Source organism: Mizuhopecten yessoensis, unplaced genomic scaffold (assembly GCF_002113885.1).
Source record: "Mizuhopecten yessoensis strain PY_sf001 unplaced genomic scaffold, ASM211388v2 scaffold9847, whole genome shotgun sequence".
NCBI lineage: Eukaryota > Metazoa > Mollusca > Bivalvia > Pectinida > Pectinidae > Mizuhopecten > Mizuhopecten yessoensis.
This window is the reverse complement of record NW_018408252.1, coordinates 2,549,805-2,568,066: the sequence shown is the minus strand read 5'-3', so window position 1 is coordinate 2,568,066 and position 18,262 is coordinate 2,549,805. Positions and strand designations below refer to the sequence as shown.

At 35.9% G+C, this 18,262-nt stretch overlaps 1 protein-coding gene across 1 annotated transcript; it reads right to left on the bottom strand.

Annotated features, from left to right (window-relative positions):
* Positions 1-3,238: 3,238 nt before the first annotated feature.
* LOC110458818 (sulfotransferase family cytosolic 1B member 1-like) lies at positions 3,239-14,327 on the bottom strand. Its single transcript, XM_021510743.1, has 6 exons — positions 14,249-14,327; positions 12,090-12,260; positions 9,085-9,399; positions 6,261-6,364; positions 4,608-4,836; positions 3,239-3,400 (listed from the first exon to the last, which is right to left on the bottom strand). The coding sequence occupies exons 2-6, from the start codon at positions 12,256-12,258 to the stop codon at positions 3,279-3,281; spliced, it is 939 nt and encodes a 312-aa protein (XP_021366418.1). The 5' UTR covers positions 12,259-12,260; positions 14,249-14,327; the 3' UTR covers positions 3,239-3,278.
* Positions 14,328-18,262: the final 3,935 nt, after the last annotated feature.

Here is an 18,262-nt window from a genome sequence, read left to right as displayed (position 1 = left end):
TTTTTTTTTTTTTTTTTTTTGGCAATATTTACACCATACTCTACAATGTTAGCCAATTTTTCGTGCTGAAAAAATGTAAAAGTGTTCACTACTTTGTTTAAAGTTATCCCGCGTACAGCGTTCAATGTGATATATCATCTTTTTCTATAAAGTTTGAATCAAACATTGCACTAATAGGTGTATTATTTGTACGATTTTAGTAATGGTTGAAATATAAAATGGAAAAAAACAACTTTCTGTAGCCTCATGACTCAAATGACTCAAATGCATAAGTACACTTTGGCATGAACCGAACACTTTTCAAATACTACAATGAACTCACATTAAAATACAAATACTTAATTTATTTAGCACAGGTATACAATCAACAGGCATTGAATAACAATATATATAATGATATCAAAATATGAAATCAAAATATTCCGTGTAGAATTTGTGCGTATATCGTCATGTGATATGACAAAGAGATACACGATGGCCGTGACGTCATTGATTTTAAAATAACATCACAAAATTACGTCACAACACAGATCACATGAGCAACGCCGAGAGTTTATCACAGAAGGATACGCAAGGCATGTTCCCAACTGTTTTGAACTGGTGTCTCAAAAACAAGTTTGCATTACTCATGCATACAATTTTCTGTGAAATATGTAAAATATTGAAACTATTGTTTATTTTTCTCCTGATTCGTGCAAAGAATATTGCACAAAATTTGGGAATAGATACATTATACCAAAAATGAATTACCATGCATCGTACAGCTGTTTCGTACTGGGGCAAAAATGTTGAAATTCTAAATTGTCTATACAGCTGTTGAACCACAGGAACATTGCCTTTAGGAGATCGTGTGTACACTTATAAACTAATTAACGACAATTAAACACATGCAAATAAAAACTATTATATTATTTCATTTTTTCATGAATATGCGGTAAATGAAGGACTAATATTCATAAGAGTGCAAAGAACGAGTGAACAAAATGTCAAACATGCAATATTGGTAACAAAGTAAGTCAGCTACATTGAAACAATTTCCGCAAGGCGAACCTTATTGGTGAGGTAGTTTGTGCGTTTTCGTGAGTGAAAATATCATCTATTGGAGGTTGGTATGTGTCCATAGTTCATACAACGAAAATAACTGCAATAAAACAATACATTTAATCAGTTACTCTAGATCCAAGTACCGATCGCAACTTCATTCACAGGTATCACCCGAATATTAAGTAACACATAGGCCATTGAGTGATGCAAATACAAACAAAAGTACATTACATGAAAATTCATGGTGAAAAGATTCATATAGCACAACAAAAAAGTATTTATATGTGAACTTTCGATGACTAGTACGGTATGTACTCTGTCACCTTCATCAGCCTAAGGTGTAAAATCGATGTCGATTCAGCTACGCTGTAAGCGTATATACAATTAGTTGTTATATATGTACCGAAATGACCCGATTCAGCTACGCTTGGTCACAGATAAGCGAGAGTCTATGAGCCCCCTCATCTCGATTAAGAACTGTCCAATTATAACAACTAGTTGTAGATACACTTACAGCGTAGCCGAATCGACATCGATGTGTGGACAACTCCTACACATTTTACACCTTTGTGTACATAAGCTTCACTGGTCATTTGTCTGATGAAGGTGACAGAGTACATACCGTACTAGTCATCGAAACGTCACATATAAACACATTTTTGGTTGTGCTACATGAATCTTTTCACAATCCATACTTACCAACCTGAAGAAAATGTTTAGAAATAAGGTGAAAATTCAGTTGTATATAGGTTACTAATTGTCTAGGTGCAATCACGTCTGTGTCCTATGTTCATCTTTCATTAGGTTAACGATACACTGTTTTAAAAATGATCATTGATAAGGATTAAAACCAAAATCAAACTATTCATTTCTGGGAATCAAAATGATCGTCTTTAGAGTATATGAACAGAAATATTCTGCATAAATTTTATTTAAAAAAAACACCAAACAAATAAATTTGAACAGGTGGTTTCATTTCTCAATAGCTCATAAAATTGATAAGTTTATTGCATTTTCGAAATTAAGTAACCTGCTGTTCATTGAAAAAGAGACATTTACGCGAATAAAAAATCCTTAACTTTAGTTTTTCATAGGAAGTTAAGGATTTAAAGCTGAGGAAACTTCTCTTAACTTTATTAAATTGTCAACCGTTAACGACCCCTTTTTTCAACGGACCAAATAAATACATATAATCCCAGCATTCAAACAATTAATAAATGAACAAAGGTCATTTTTCCGAGATCAAACTATCTACAAACCAGTACTTATTTTCGACGGATTTCACTGATAAGTACATTTATCTGTATATCATTATTCCTTTGTAGAAAAAAAATAGATTTCGACTTTATTTTGGAAAAAAATGGATTCCCAATGACTTTTGGAAATATTTTACCATAGTTAGAGTTAGAGAAGGTTCGCAGGATTAAAGAATATTTTAACTTTTTATTAATGCCATCCGCTTAATCAATAAGGATGGAAATACTTTGATTCTGTTATCAAGTTAATTGTATCAAACAAGCATTCATCTACAATTTCACTTGGGTAGTCAGCTATCAACAGTTATTCAGGTGTACGTGTACTAACATACCCGCCCAGGATAGAGTAAATCAGGCTAAACATAGTTTTGTCTGGTATCCATTTATAGAAACTGCATTGCCCTGGTACAGCTTTAAAGCCATTGAAATAGACTTTTTACGTGTAACATAACCATTACAATTGCTTCCTTTATACCTCGTAAGCTGTATTTCGTCTTTTCGTATTGCAGAGTTATCTGCTCTTGTGAGCAGGTATTGATGATTATGTCATTTGTTTGTGAGCGTAACATCATCAATTTTTGAGAAAACGACGTAATTTTCTCACACACAAACCAATGACGTAACAATCAATACCTGCTCACAAGAGAAGATAACCCTGTAATACGCAAAGAAGGAATACTGACTTTAACAGCAAAATTATAATGCTTACAAATAAAAAAAAAAACAGTGGGCCCACATTAAATTTAATACAAAACATATCAAAATATTAAATATGGGATTATGTTTGGAGATAATTTTGAAAATAGAATGAAGGAATATAAAAGAATATATATTTTCTTCATTTTTGTCTTGAATAAATGAAATATAATGAATATACAATGCAAAGAAAACATAGTTGTGAACCAAAAAAGTTCACTGACAACAAAAAGGTTTCTTAGTAAAAAATAAATAACAATGAGAGTATTTTCAGTAGGTTGATTAGGTCTCCAAATATTCTTTAAATTCTAACGGATGAGATGGTAGTGCTCTCTGTCTGTAAAGCGTGTTGAATCTGTCAGTCTGCTCGGGCGTAAACAGACTTTTCCAGTCTCCAACTATCCCTGAAATGATTAATAGTTGTGTTACAATCCAGACAATTTGACTATTTGATATCAATGTATACAACGTATCAAATTATTTTTATTTTCATGAACATATGACGATTATACAATTCGTCTTTGAAATATAACCGAATTAAAATTAAAAATTTGAAAATATTGTAACACAGTTTTTGTCAAGTTCATGGCATGTTTCAAATTAATATAGAAGTTTTGAATATATTATATCTAAAAACCAAAACTATATTTCATAATCTGTAATTTATTATTTCTGCAACTCAATCATTTGAATTTCACATGGTTATAAATATACCACATTAATAGTTCATTCTGTGAAATGTAATCGAACTACATTAGTTTGTAATAAAAAAAAAAAGACATTAAAAAAATATGAATTCATGTCATCTAAATTACTATTTTCTACATGTCATATAAATCATATTAAAATAGCGAAGACAATGTTCGGACTGAGCTAATATGGCGTCACCTTGAACCTTCAAAATTGTTCATTCTGTCATTTTAAAGCATAACACAATATTATTTTGAATGTGGTTATAGTTTTTAGACAAGAACACTGACATATCTGCAAAGGGTCTGCTATGTTCTTGACAGAACAAGATGGACGAAACTGGTCTATGGCGTGTAATTTGTTTTCGGCATACTTGATCTTTTACCAAATTCTAAAGGTGCCATCACATATGTGGCCTATACTCGTCATTCAAAAAAAGTCTTTCGGACTCTGAGATGATGTCCAAATGGGAAGGACGGACAGACAAAAGGAAAGACACCATGATAACTATAGGGCACAGTATCGTGCAATGCACTTTCTTCCTTTTCTAGTACCATGAACATATTTCAAAACACTTTAGGTATGGGATTTCTTTCACTTGACGTTAGCCCGACTGATGAGTCATAGAAAGATAAAATAGATGAAAAAGGTTAAGTGTAAAGAAACTATTGTGTTTTGCTGTTGCACTGATTTTCTAAACTCTGAATTTGGGCTTCTTATCTCAATAAAATGCCCATCGTTTCATTTGCCACCTGGTTTACCGCCAACTTATTTCAATATCCCTTTATCTTTTTTCTTTAGAATTTCCTTACACTTTCCCTGGATTTATCGCCAATCCCTTCATAGCGTCAACATTTATCTGGACAAATGGTGGCAGTAAACAAGGTTTTACTTTACTTCAAACATTAGGTTGATGATTACCTTTTCGAATAACACTGTTTTCACTAATGTTCTCTTTGACATCTTTTAATACAATGCGATCGGATTGTTGAATGCCTTCCTCAATTCTCTCCATCATATTGGCCTTTTTCTTGGACTTTGCATCTCTCATGTTCTTGAATTCACACGCATGCGCAATGTCTTCAATCAGGGTGTCGGTATGGGTCACGCCTAGGTATTCGGCGATTCTGCGAACTTGTCCTGGTAAGTTCTGTAACAGTGATTACATGACATTGTGTTTTCATGGTTTGTCATGAGAACAAGTTTCTCATCGCGAGTACGTGGATAAAATCGAGAGTCTAACGCGAGCACGTGGATAAATGCAGGATTCCACCTGCGATGACCCCTCGGTTAATCAACGTGCTCGTGACAAAAGAAAGGTTGTTCGACCTTGAAAACACTGTGGTAAACTGTTTATCATCTATTTACTACTATCTTATACAGTTCTCAAATCACCAAATAGTAACGTAGATACGTCTTCCAACCAACTTGAAGGCGTATTTATCATCGCGGTCCTCTGTAAGTGACCATGTTAACAAATACAAGTTTAACAGGAATACATAAAAATAATTTAGAAAGATATTTTAAAAAAACAATCTTGTTATTAGCTTCTACATACACACATTTACATTTGAAATGGTGTCGTTCTCATCTTTTTCTCGGTTAACTACATTCTATTACAAAATATATCGAATTTTAGAATCTATGTGAACGAATTCAGTAGATAGGTAGGGTTAATTTAAGTTTTCTTTATTTTTCACTGAACAGAGGGCACGGAATAATAATAATAATAATATACAGCATTTATATAGCGCCCTATATAATTTGTAAAATTACTCTAAAATTACCCTGATCCTGCATGGGGTCATCTTCCATACTTCGGTTGTAGCGCTCAATTTTTCTCTCTGCACCCCTGGAATTTGTCATAGCAAAATCGAAGGCTCAATGGTCGTCACCTAGTAGAGGAGACAATCAGATTAATTTGATCCTTTGATGTAAATCAAAATAATCTCGCGGTCGCGTAACGGTAAAATTGACAGGCTTTGAAGTCGGGCGTCGCTCCTTTGTAATCTGCAAAGGACAGGTTCCAGCCGAATGTTTGGTTAAGGTTTTGTTACCTGATACTAATCAAGTAGCTAACAGCGTGCCTTCAATTTTGTTATGAAATATTCCAGAGGTGTACAGAGCGAAAGTGAAGGTAAACCCTAGAGTATCGAGGATTTCATGGGGCCCACGTTAGTCGCCTCGTGCGACATGCACTTGGATACACCAGGCCTATTCTTTCCCCGAACCTGCATATAGGAGGCAGGGTAGTCTAGTGGTAGGACGCCGGGCTCGTTACCGAAGGGTTGCGGGTTCCAGTCACGTCACGGCACTGTGTTGTGTCTTTGAGCAAGAGACTTTACTCTGCTTGTTCCAGTCTACTCAGATATAAATGAGTATGTGGTTGGACAGTGCTAGAACTGTAGAATGCTAGCTATCCGTGTCGAAATGGCAGCACTGGCTGGTTGAAAAGGCCCTATAACCACGGATAATAATTTGTGAACCGCTTTGAGACGACGACCTACGTTCTAGGTTGTGATAAAGCGGTATACAATCACCTCGAATTATTATAGGACTGGAGGACATATTTACCCTGCTGGTGTCCTCGAATGAAATAGTAAGAGGAGGGCTATCTGCATGTTGGTCCAGTGTTGTCTTCCATTGGTCTCGCCAGTCAAACCAGCATCCGTAGGTACCTTAAAACGGAAATATCAGGAAAATAACAATATTAAAAATATAATTTGGTATGTCACAATGTTATAGCCTATTAGATATCAAGAGCTCCAAATTGAAAGATATTCATAATTTCAATGACATCTGTCGAATGCCGAAAAGGTGGAAATAATGATAAGAATAAAATTAGAAATGTGAGATATGTTTATGCCATCCTGTTTGTGACCTATTATTTTCATAAACACTCTTATTCAAATGCCACATTGATTAGTAAATTCTGTATTAAAACGCAATTTATATACATTTAAATTGTGGTGCAGCTCTGTTTCTACAACTTTTTAATTGGTGGCTTTGCTTTTACAAGAATGCGAGGATAATATCATCTTTTAGTTTGACGAACATTAAAAAAAAAAACAAGAGGCCCAGGGGCCTTAATAGCTCACCTGGTATTTTATTTTTCAATTTAAAACCTGCTGAGTACCATTCAGGTTTATCAAAGGAGTACAAGTAACAAAGTTGCATCTTCCATTTATAAATATTCAATTCCCTTTGCCCAAAGATTCTCTAAAACAAGTTTGGTTAGGTTAAAATCCCTTCAACGGTACAGAAGGAGAAGGATCTTTAATGTTTTCCTCTATTTCCCCTAATGGGCCCCACTAATCTGCCCCAAAGAAGGGGAATCCACACACCTCAGTTTAAACAAAATTGATTCTTTTCTCCCTAAGCATGCTTCAGACTGCATTTGGTTTAAATCCCTTCACTTGTATAGTAGGAGAAAAAAAATCCTCTATTTCCCCTATTGGGCCCCGCTCCTATGCCGCCAGAAGGCCCACACCCTCCGTTTATACAAACTTGAGTCTCCTTTGTCCAAAGATGCTCTAGGACAAATTTGGTCAAAATCCTTCAATTGGTTGAGGAGAAGATTTTTAAAGATTTACCTATTTTCCCCTATTTGGCCCCGTCCCTCTGCCCCCAGGGGGACCATACCCTCCGTTCATACAAAACTGAGAACCCTTTGGCCAATGATGCTCCAGACCAAATTTGGTCAAAATCCCTTCATCGGTACAAAAGGAGAAGGATATTTGATGTTTTCCTCTATTTCCCCTAATGGGCCCCACCCATCTGCCCTTAGAAGGAGGCCCACACACCTCAGTTTATACAAAATTGATTCTTTTGTCCCTAATCATGCTTCAGACTGCATTTGGTTAAAATCCCTTCACTTGTATAGCAGGAGAAAAAAAATCCTCTATTTCCCCTATTGGGCCCCGCCCCTCCACCCCCAGAGGGGCCACACCCTCTGTTTATGCAAACTTGAGTCTTCTTTGTCCAAAGATGCTCTAGGACAAATTTGGTCGAAATCCTTCTATTGGTTGAGAAGAAGAAGATTTTTAAAGATTTACCTATTTTCCCCCTATTCGGCCCCGCCCCTCTGCCCCCAGGGGGGTTATACCCTCCGTTTATACAAAACTGAGAACCTTTGGCCAATGATGCTCCTGACCAAATTTGGTCAAAATCCTCTGAGCCATTCAGGACAAGTAGCATTTTAAAGGAAAAAGTTGACGGACACCGGACGACGGACGACGGACGCTGCACCATGGGATAAGCTCACTTGGCCCTTCGGGCCAGGTGAGCTAAAAATCGTTAAATCCATGCATAAATTCTCGAAACAATACTTTTCATTAAACTTTAAGATATATATGTATTATAGATGTAGCCGCGATCTTTATGCACATAAAGGTTGCATATATATACCCGCGGTATTTTATCTAAATTCTTAACACAGCTATCTGAACACAGCTATATCGTATTTTTTAAACTGAAAAGGTTCTCTGATTTCTTGTATGTGTATGAATATCCGTCTTAGCGTATTGCAGAGTTATCTTCTCTTGGGAGCAGGTATTGATTGTTACGTCATTGGTTTGTGCGAGAAAATTACGTCGTTTTCTCAAAAATTGATGACGTTATTCTCACAAACAAGTGACGTACATGTAACAATTAATACCTGCTCCCAAGAGAAGATATTATACCTAATATTCAAAATATTTTCATCTTCGTTGCGATAATTTAACGTTGGTCTTCATATCTCATTAATTATCATTAGAATTAAGTGTTTACCATAACAAAAATAATAATAATTCGAGGTTTTTATATAGGTCGTCTCGAAGCGGTTCACAAATTATTATCCGTGGTTATAGGGGCTTTGCAACCAGCCAATATCCGAGGTTCTCAACTTCCATTTCGGCGCTCACAGCTAGCATCTTACAATTCTAGCACTGCCCAACCACGTACTCATTTACAGCTGAGTAGACTGGAACAAGCTGAGTAAAGTATCTTGCTGAAAGATACATCACAGTGCATTGCCGTGACTCGAACTCGCAACCCTTCGGTCACGAGCCAGGCGACCTACCACTAGACTACCGTGCCTCCATGGTAAATGGTGGTTCTTCATTACTTGAATTGTTGTTGAAATACATGTATTCATGAACAAATACATGGCGCTTCCTCGTTTTATGGTTTTTTCGGGGTATGGTGGAGGTTGAACATGTATGTCGTTATTGTATTGTTGCCTTATCAGTGTAAATTTCGATCAAATAATATTTTCTTTAAGTTTTGCCAATTTTGTATATATTTGTGTTTTATTTTTTGCTAATTTGTTTAAATTTCAATATAGATTTCCTGAGTCGTTTGCTTGTTTGGTTTAGTTCCCATATTTTTCAGCTTTTTGTAAATGCTTACAACTTACCGTTTCCTTCCAAAATGACGTCGAAGTAGGTATTCCAGTTGACGTCAAAAGTTAAAATGTTATTTAAAAAATGATATGATGACGTCACAACATCTTTCGGATTACGAAAACATCCAATCACTTTTCCATGTTGTGCCAAATGGTCCTGCGGCAAATACCGAAATGGCATGTGAGAATAGAATACTCTTGGGGATGCTTCCTTCTCAATAGTATCGATACCCAGCAATTCTAAAGGAAAATCTATGTCATCTTTAGCAATACATTCTGCTTTGCCTTTTAGTAACATGGCGACGATTTCTCTCACCCAATGTGTCCCTGTAAAAAGCAGAAAATTAAAATGTTGTTACGGGGGTGATGCTGCTTCTTAAATTTCCATTAAAAAAATGTAAAACTGGAGAAGAAGATTGTTTAAACCAAATATCCATAAAAGTCTATGCTGAAAGTTAACGTTTTAACTTGTTTATTGTCCCCTAGAAACCCGCTGGCTAACGAACTTTAAAAATACATCACCGAGTATATCTGTGATTTGTGTACATTGGACAAAGAATCTTGTAAAAGCTCGATACCAAAAGTAGCCTATATTGGCCTTGACCTTGACCTTTAAATCACTTTCGTGTCACGGGGATATTGTACCAAAGCCAAAGGAAATACGTAATAGTAACTCTGTTACAACAGTAAAACAGTAAAAGATCATTGTTTAATCTCATCTATTATAAAAGTGTGTGATTACAGTGAAGTACCAAACCTCACGCATAGTCTCGCAACATTGCGAAGCAAACATGAAACTGAACATGGTCTTAAATGACCAATCGGAGGTGATGGTGGTCAAACCAACAGCAAAAGGACATCACACATTTTTTTTGAGAACAACCCCCTTCCTACTAAAACATGAAATAACATACAAAAAAAAAGTTTTCCCATGATTGTAAAATCCTTAAAATGTATATAAAAAAAAGCACGTGACAAAAGAAACAAGAATATATATCCATGTAAAACTTAACAAAACTCAGTAGAAAATTTTGTTTTTGATTTGTATATATCTGATACATATAACATGTACATGTTCATATGAAAATTTGTGAACAAAATGTTGGTAACAGACACGTATTCATTATGTATGATTTCTTCAATCCTATATATAACAACTCATAAGGACTAACGACAAAAAAAAGGAAAGCAAAGTCTAATTAAAACTTTAATTCGAACTCAAATCGAAATAAAGAGGGCAAACTAGGATCAAAGAAGATATTAACATGAATACACCTGAACACGTACGCGGAGAATACGACCAGACGCTCCGGAGGGTAAGGGTCATATGCTGCTAACATAGGCAGTGACAACAAGACCACAGGCCACACTTATTGGGATAATAAAAAACACAAAGACCTTTTTACGAAACAACAAAATAGCATATTTCCGTATGGATCGTGATGGCGACCATACTGCATCTTTGGGAAACCCGAGTTATAATTTGTCCGTCAGCAATCGACATCTATCATTTCTATACAATTGAAGAAGTATGATGTTTCGTAAATTGTTTGCTTTGGTTAGTGAAGTAGAAAAATGTAGGTGATCTTGGGGAAATGTTGATAATAAAATCTCCTCACTAATAAATGTAAACCCGTATGATCTTTTCAATGATCTCATATCTACCTTCAGAGCAATAACGAAAAATCTTGATTCACGTCTTCAAAGAGCCGAGGCATATTTTTTTTCAAAGATTTACTTCGATAGTATGTTAAAGAGACCTGACAGAGATAGGTAAATATCACGTACAAGGTCGTTACGGATGAGCAAACATAAAGTACGAAATATAATATCCACCTTTTATATTCAACCCCTGTCAAACTCACTAGGGCAAAGGTGGGTTGGCCAGCTGGTGTCGGGTTGCAAATAGAAAGGTAATTTGTTTGAAATCCAGTTTTCGTCAACATTGACTATACTAGCCAACTCAAAGCAATTACTGACCTTTACCGTAGAACCAGTGTCATCTGACTCTTGTGAAAATATACGATACATGGCAATCTAACATACAGCAGTCTTCGCATTTATATACGGAAACTACCAAATGAAAACTAAACGCCGACACCCTGTCCAATTAATAAACAGTACTAATAATAATTCGAGGTTCTTATATACCGCTTTATCACAACCGAGTTCGTAGGTCGTCTCAAAGTGGTTCACAAATTATTATCCGTGGTTATAGGGCCTTCGCACCCAACAATTATAGCACTGCCCAATTCAACCACGTACTCATTTACAGCTGAGTAGACTGGAATAAGCGGAGTAAAGTATCTTGCTCAAAGATAAATGCTAAAATGATATCAAATTATAGGCAGGAACGACACTCCATCATTTTCTCCCCAGCACATCTGTTGATATTTAGGGGTTTGAGGATGTTATAAAGGGTTTTCCGATATACACTAAACTCTAGAAAATCAGTCACTGCTTATTTTTGTTTCTAGTATAAATTCCAAGGCTCACTAACGAAGACGACATGTTGTTTAGACCGTCTTATTATCGAAGCCATTTGAACTGAGACATATTCGGCTTATTGTTAATGCCGTCTTACTTTTGAAGCATTTTAAAGGGTTTGATGCTACCTGTGAAGATTTCAAACCCACAAATAACCGTAGCACTACTTTACCATTCTGTATCATGTATGTGTCAATATGACAAATGAAATACATAGGCGGCTTCTTGCGGAGAGAAAATTGATTGCAAGGAATCCAATGGATGGTTTAAAGACCGTCCTGTTTTCAAAGATGGCTTACTTTCAAGATATGCTTGACTGCCAGGAATTCCAAACATATTTTCAAAGCCGATCTATATTTATCTAGATTTTGGGTATATCGATTAGATAGAGGTAATCATATAAAAAAAAAAAAATGTCTTATTCGACGTTCAAGACATGGAGACAGGAAACATCGATAAATGATGACATAAATCGTGGTTGAACATACAGAATTATATCTATCTGTTACTGTAATAATAGATAATCTTACCACTTCTAGGAAAGGACATGATATAAACATCATCCGGGTGATATTTCAGATTTCTTATCTTCTCAAGATGGTCTGCAACATTTCCGGGACACAGGATAGGGAAATTGACACCCTCAAACACTTTATTTTCCAACACAATATCCCCCAGTGGTATCCCAACGATCTCCATTCCTGGATATAAAAACAAGCTTGGCTGAATCATGAATGTTTTGTGCACTTTTAAAACGGAATTATTTATAAAAATAAAAGGATTTTATGCACGACCTTACTCAACGCCTAAATAACACATAAATTTGGAGTTATTACTATATAACTTCAGAAATACTTACAAATTTTGTGCCTCGCATTAAAGCTTCTTAGCTTATTCATTGAGGCCTATTGGGTGATCTAGATAAAAACATATGATAGTATATAGGGTCCATTTGGAACCCTCAATTCTATTAATAAATATACTACTGTTTATAACAACTGACAGTCGTAACAGAGGTCATCATTTGTTCAATGTCCCCACCAGGAGTCGAACCAGGGACCTCTGGCTTATTAGTCTTACGCTCTACCGAATGAGCTTAAGAGAAATTCTCCCTACCCGAGTTGGTAGGAAACAGCTAGTGATTTACCAGGGTGACACAACATTGGTCACTCGAGGTATTATTTGACTTGCAATGTTGAGTTTACAAGCTGACCTCCTAACGAACCCACTTTACTCATCACCGATGAGTTCCAGAAGGACAGAACAGATTATGGTGCAGTGTAACTCATGTTTGATATGCCGTATCAATTACCAAATTTTTACCCTTTCACCCCTAGGTAACTACAGTAGACTCGTTCATACATTCATTTGGATGAGTCAATTATAGTCTACGGTGGTGAAAGGGTTAAAGGTGCAATCGTTTGTCACTTCCGCTCTCTGCATCCCTGGAATATGTCATAACAAAGTTAAAGGCTCGGTGTGCGCCACCTTGTTGATGTGACAAGAAGACTAGTTCAATCCTTTGCCTAATTGGTGTACATCAAAAGAATCTCGCGGTCACGTAACGGTAAAAATTGACAGGCTTTGAACTCGGGCGTTTCTCCTTTGTAATCTTCAAAGGACAGGTGTCAGCCCAGTCCGAATTATTCTGACGTTTTATCGACTTTTTTAATATCGGTCTGTCGATTAACGTTAGAACTCCGGCCCTCTATAATATGCGGGAAATATGCGACCTGCGCCCTGAGCGCACTTCAAACTCGTATTTTAGAAACAAATCGTCACTTTCACACACATGTCGCACATGGATCAAAAGATCTATTCTTTTTGCACTAGGCGGTATCAATAACATGTTTCAAAAAACATTACGAAAAGTATTTTCCAACGTTTTCTATACCAACCCATTTTTTTAATGGAAATTAAGCCATGAGCAATGTCACATGACTTTACGAGATCTCGCGTTACCGAAGGTATTTCCCAACATTATGACGTAGGCCGGCGATATTTTAGTCATGTGACATTAGAAGGCGGGGCTACCAAAAAACTAGAGTAAAACAGAGTAAGTTTGCAAAAATAAATATGTTTTTAGGGATTGTTTTGATTGTTTGAGGCATGCTATGTATGTTCATCTTGTACATAAAGAACAGATCTTTCGATCCATGTGCGACAAGTGTGTGAAAGTGACGATTTGTTTCTAAAATATCAGTTTGAAGTGCGCTCCGGGCGCGGGTCGCATATTTCCCGCATATTATAGAGGGCCGGAGTTCTAACGTTAATCGACGACAGACCGATATTAAAAAAGTCAATAAAACGTCAGAATAATTCGGACTAGTGTCAGCCTAGCGATTGGTCAGTTGTTTCTACCTGCGACCAATCAAACAGCTTTCTTCGTGCCTTCAATTTTGCTATGACACAAAGCGTAACCCCTGGATATCGAGGAGGATTCCAGGGGTGCAGAGAGCGAAAGTGACCCCTGGATATCCAGGATGGCATAAACCATCACTTTACAACTGAAGCAAATGTGAAGTTTTATCTTGTATCAACAAATGTTCTTGTTATACCCGTTATTGCTGTTCGAGGTTAAATTTTGTTTAAGATAAATGATGTATGTACTTATGCAATTACAGCAAATATAAAAGACATCAACGTTTAAAAAACATGCATGCATTAATTGTAATAACATAATGCTCACCAGTTTCCCTGTATCCAGTTAAATGTAACAGCCTGTTGATCTCAACAAATGTCTGACAAATTTATGTGTACGCCTTGGGTGTTTATACCTACTGAAGGTTTAATGATATGCTTCGGCACTTTTAATATTTAAACTCGACGACCTATTTACAAACTAAATGTCAAGCACGGTTATAAAATAAACTAGTTAACAGGCTAACAACTAAAATGTAAACAAATCATTGATACATCTTGAATGCAACAAACACAAATTTTAGGTATGAAATAAAATAAATTCATAAACGATGCACTACCGGACCTTACCGGACACATTGCGATAAATCTTAAATCTAGGTCACCCGTTCTTATCTCAGTGTTGTTGACGCCCTTCTGTATAGCTAACTTTAAACGTATACTAAAAAGTGAGTACGAAACCACTTACTGATGTGATCATATATCGCCAAGATTTATAAACGATTGTGAGGCTAAATGGAACGCTTCGAGTGTTATGTCGATCCTGTATGCCTACTTAAGTTATCGTCCTAGCAACAGCTAAGGTCATAAAAGGACGGTGTCCACGTTTAAAGATGTGACAGGTCATAACCTGGACAATAACATTATTGAATTAGGCCCTTGTACTTGCTAGATGCATTTAGTTCAGTTATCTGTTGTAGACAAATAAATAATGTATTAACAGCATCATTGCTGACTATATATTTGTATAATACTTTTCAGCTTTTGTATACTTAACACCAACGATAGTCTTATTTTGATCCGGAGCTGAGTATTCAAGTTAATGTTGCTTTTGAACCTTTTAATACAAAATTTTATATACATATATTTTTCTTATGCTTTCTGGTGGTCCTTCATAACTACACCGCTATATCCGAATCACTAAAGTCAAATGACCGTCACGTGAGACAGCATTAAACTTCCTAGATAAATAATGCCAGTAAAATCCATTATAACAAGATTTTATACACATATCGGACACAATTTAAAATTGATAAAATGATTCATGCATTCTTCTTTTTTTATTGCAAAGATGACGCAGGCTTACCAAATCTTTTGACGGAATATTTTGATTATCCGGTTTTATTCACGTGTTTGTTATAATTGTTGATTTTACATACTTTAAAAGTGGAAATTTTTGCGATGTTTAAATATTCGATTTATTTTGTTTTCATTGTGTAAAAATGTACACATGCAAATATTTATGTTTAGATTATATAGATTATAGATAAATAGGATATATATATTTCAGAACTTTTGCCACTGCGAAAGTGTCCACACTGCGATCAGTTTAAAGGGTCAAAAGGAAAAATATCCAGAAACTATCATTGTCCATCTCACGAGCTCATTAGTATGTATGTGATACATTTATATGTCCTGACCTGTGCGAGGTTTTGCTGATAAAAAGGTAATGTTTCTTACACCTGTTAACATGTTTACCGCTAGAAAAGTGTTATTACATAGATATGCAACATCTACGTCTATCTAATCAACCTCACCTGCTACTCTTATCAAGATTCGACCAAATAAAGGTCAAATATGTTTACAAAACAACATTTATTGGAAAGCTGTGTAACCCAATTCCCTAGTCAATTTTTTGTATCACTTCATTTTCGAGCTAATGGCGATCGAATAAATGATAAAATGACTTCAAGATTTAAAAAGAGAACGATTATAAAATTAAAACCTTGATCTTTCCTATTGTGGGTCAGCACACGACATAATAAGTCTTTATCACCTTGGGTTTTGCGACCCGTCAGTCCAAATCTAGAGTACAATATATAGGCACAAACAGAGAAAATATTTGTAGATTATTCACTGATGTAGACATTTCACTATATACATGAAAAACATCACAAAGCGTCACTCACTCCGACATTTACAAGAAAAAGAGCGAAAATACGTTGTTAGACGCTTTTATATCACAAAACGCATGTACCGTATCAGTATTTTGTAGACGTGCTATGGTGCTAACATTCTGTCACTTGTCGAAGGTCTTGAAGAACTCTGTTGTTGCGTTATTCCGTCTTTGCGTATTGCAGAGTTATCTTCTCTTGGGAGCAGGTATTGATTGTTACGTCATTGGTTTGTGTGAGAAAATTACGTCGTTTTCTCAAAAATTGATGACGTAACAATCAATACCTGCTCCCAAGAGAAGATAACTCTGCAATACGCAAAGACGGAATAACGCAACAACAGNGTGGGGTTTCAATTTCATGGTTTTCATATACTAGCCCGTTTCAAGGACATCATATTTCGCTGATTTCTGATTTTCCTGTATCTATAGCATATCAAGTTAATGTTTCGTAGGGATTTAATTTCGTGGATTTTTGTTATCCACGAAATATTTATGATTTTACAGTAGATTGGTTTCTCGTTGAACATATATTAGTCAATGGTAGTCTGAGTATTGCTAAACGTGATGGTCACTTTGTTTAACCTTATGTTGCCCGTTATATTAGAATGTACTTAAAATGACCCCACTCGTAAATTGCAAGATGATCGGAGGTTTACGACAAATGTGAAATCGTACGATTTTCCAGTCCGCAGGAGTGTTTTCTTTTATTAGTGTTTGACCCACTTTATTTTTAGATTTGTAAAATATGCTTCCAAGTCTGGAAAGTTTATCCCTCCAGATACCACTTGTCCAATTAGGGTTTTTCGTTTAATGTTTTCTCTTTTCCCAGACCATAAGAAGTTGTATATAATTTTCTCCAGTTATATTATTACTTTTTTGGGAATTATCAAAGATTGTGCAAGGTATGTAAATTTGGGTAATTTTCCACATATTAAGACATATTTTTGTATTTGTAATTTTTTCATCCCAGTTAAGCTTTTCACATTCATTTTTGTATTACTGAAATATACCCCTAGTGACTTTATTAGTACTTCTGGCCAGTTTATTCCTCCTATCTTTCTTGTAGAGTTTTTCAGTTTTCCAATCCAAAGACCATCAGTTTTGTTTCTATTTAATTTGAAACCCAATACCTCCCCAAATTCTAATACTATTTGCAACGCTATTGGTATGTGGTGTGATGAACTTATAAACAGGGTGGTGTCATCTGCTAACTGGCTTATTTTTTTTGTTCTTTCAAAAACCCCTTTACTTTTATCCCTCTTAAATTGTTGTTATTGCGGATATTAAGGGCTAGGATTTCAACTACGGCTACAAAAATTAAAGCCGAGGCCGGACAACCCTGCCTTATGCCTCTTTCTATTTTATTTCTTTTTAGATTTCCACCCATTGTTTAACATATAACTAGAACTATTTGAATACAAAGTGTTTATCCATGAGATGAAAGAGTTATTAAATCCAAATGTTTTTAAAGTTTTAACCACTCACATGTGTCGAAAGCTTTTTTGAAATCTAGGAAAAGGATTGCCCCCTCTATATTTAATTGGTCTGCATAATCAATGATATCTTGTGTTCGACGAATGTTATAACCGATATATCTATTTGTTAAGTAACCTTGTTGATCCAAGCTAATGATGGATGGTAATACTTTTTGAAGACGTTTTGCCAATACATATGCTGCTATTTTATAATCAAAAGTTAATAGTGTGATCGGTCTCCGGTTTTCTAGTAATTCTGGGTTTCCTTTTTTATATATGAGTGTTATTGCGCCCTGCTGTCGTGAGGCTGATAATTTAGATTTTGTATAACCTTCATTTAGTGATTGTACAGTTGTGGGACCGCACAACGCACCAAAAATAACGTGCGCACACCGTTAACACACCGTCCGTACATGGTGCGCTTCTCTCCGCACAACTGTGCGATTTGGTATCATTTGTAGATCAAAATTACGGAATGACAAAAATACGGAAGGCGTGTATGCGATAATGTACACTGTGTATATATCTGTAATTTCTCATCACAATAATCAAGATTATACAATTTCACAATGCGTGTTACACAGTATTACAGCGACTGTTAGGCTGTCAAGAATGGGTTTGGCTCCAAGGTAACAGAACACAGTGGCGGATCCAGAGGGTTTTTTTGGGCTTCAGGAACCCCCCCCCCACC

Excerpts from the sequence above, each read along its gene's own strand:
- LOC110458818 (XM_021510743.1), bottom strand. The coding sequence starts at position 12,258 with ATGGAGATCGTTGGGATACCACTGGGGGATATTGTGTTGGAAAATAAA. Across the intron at positions 6,365-9,084 it reads CGTCATTTTGGAAGGAAACG|GTACCTACGGATGCTGGTTT; the intron begins GTAAGTTGTAAG and ends TTCCGTTTTAAG. Across the intron at positions 3,401-4,607 it reads AAACAGTGTTATTCGAAAAG|GGATAGTTGGAGACTGGAAA; the intron begins GTAATCATCAAC and ends TAATCATTTCAG.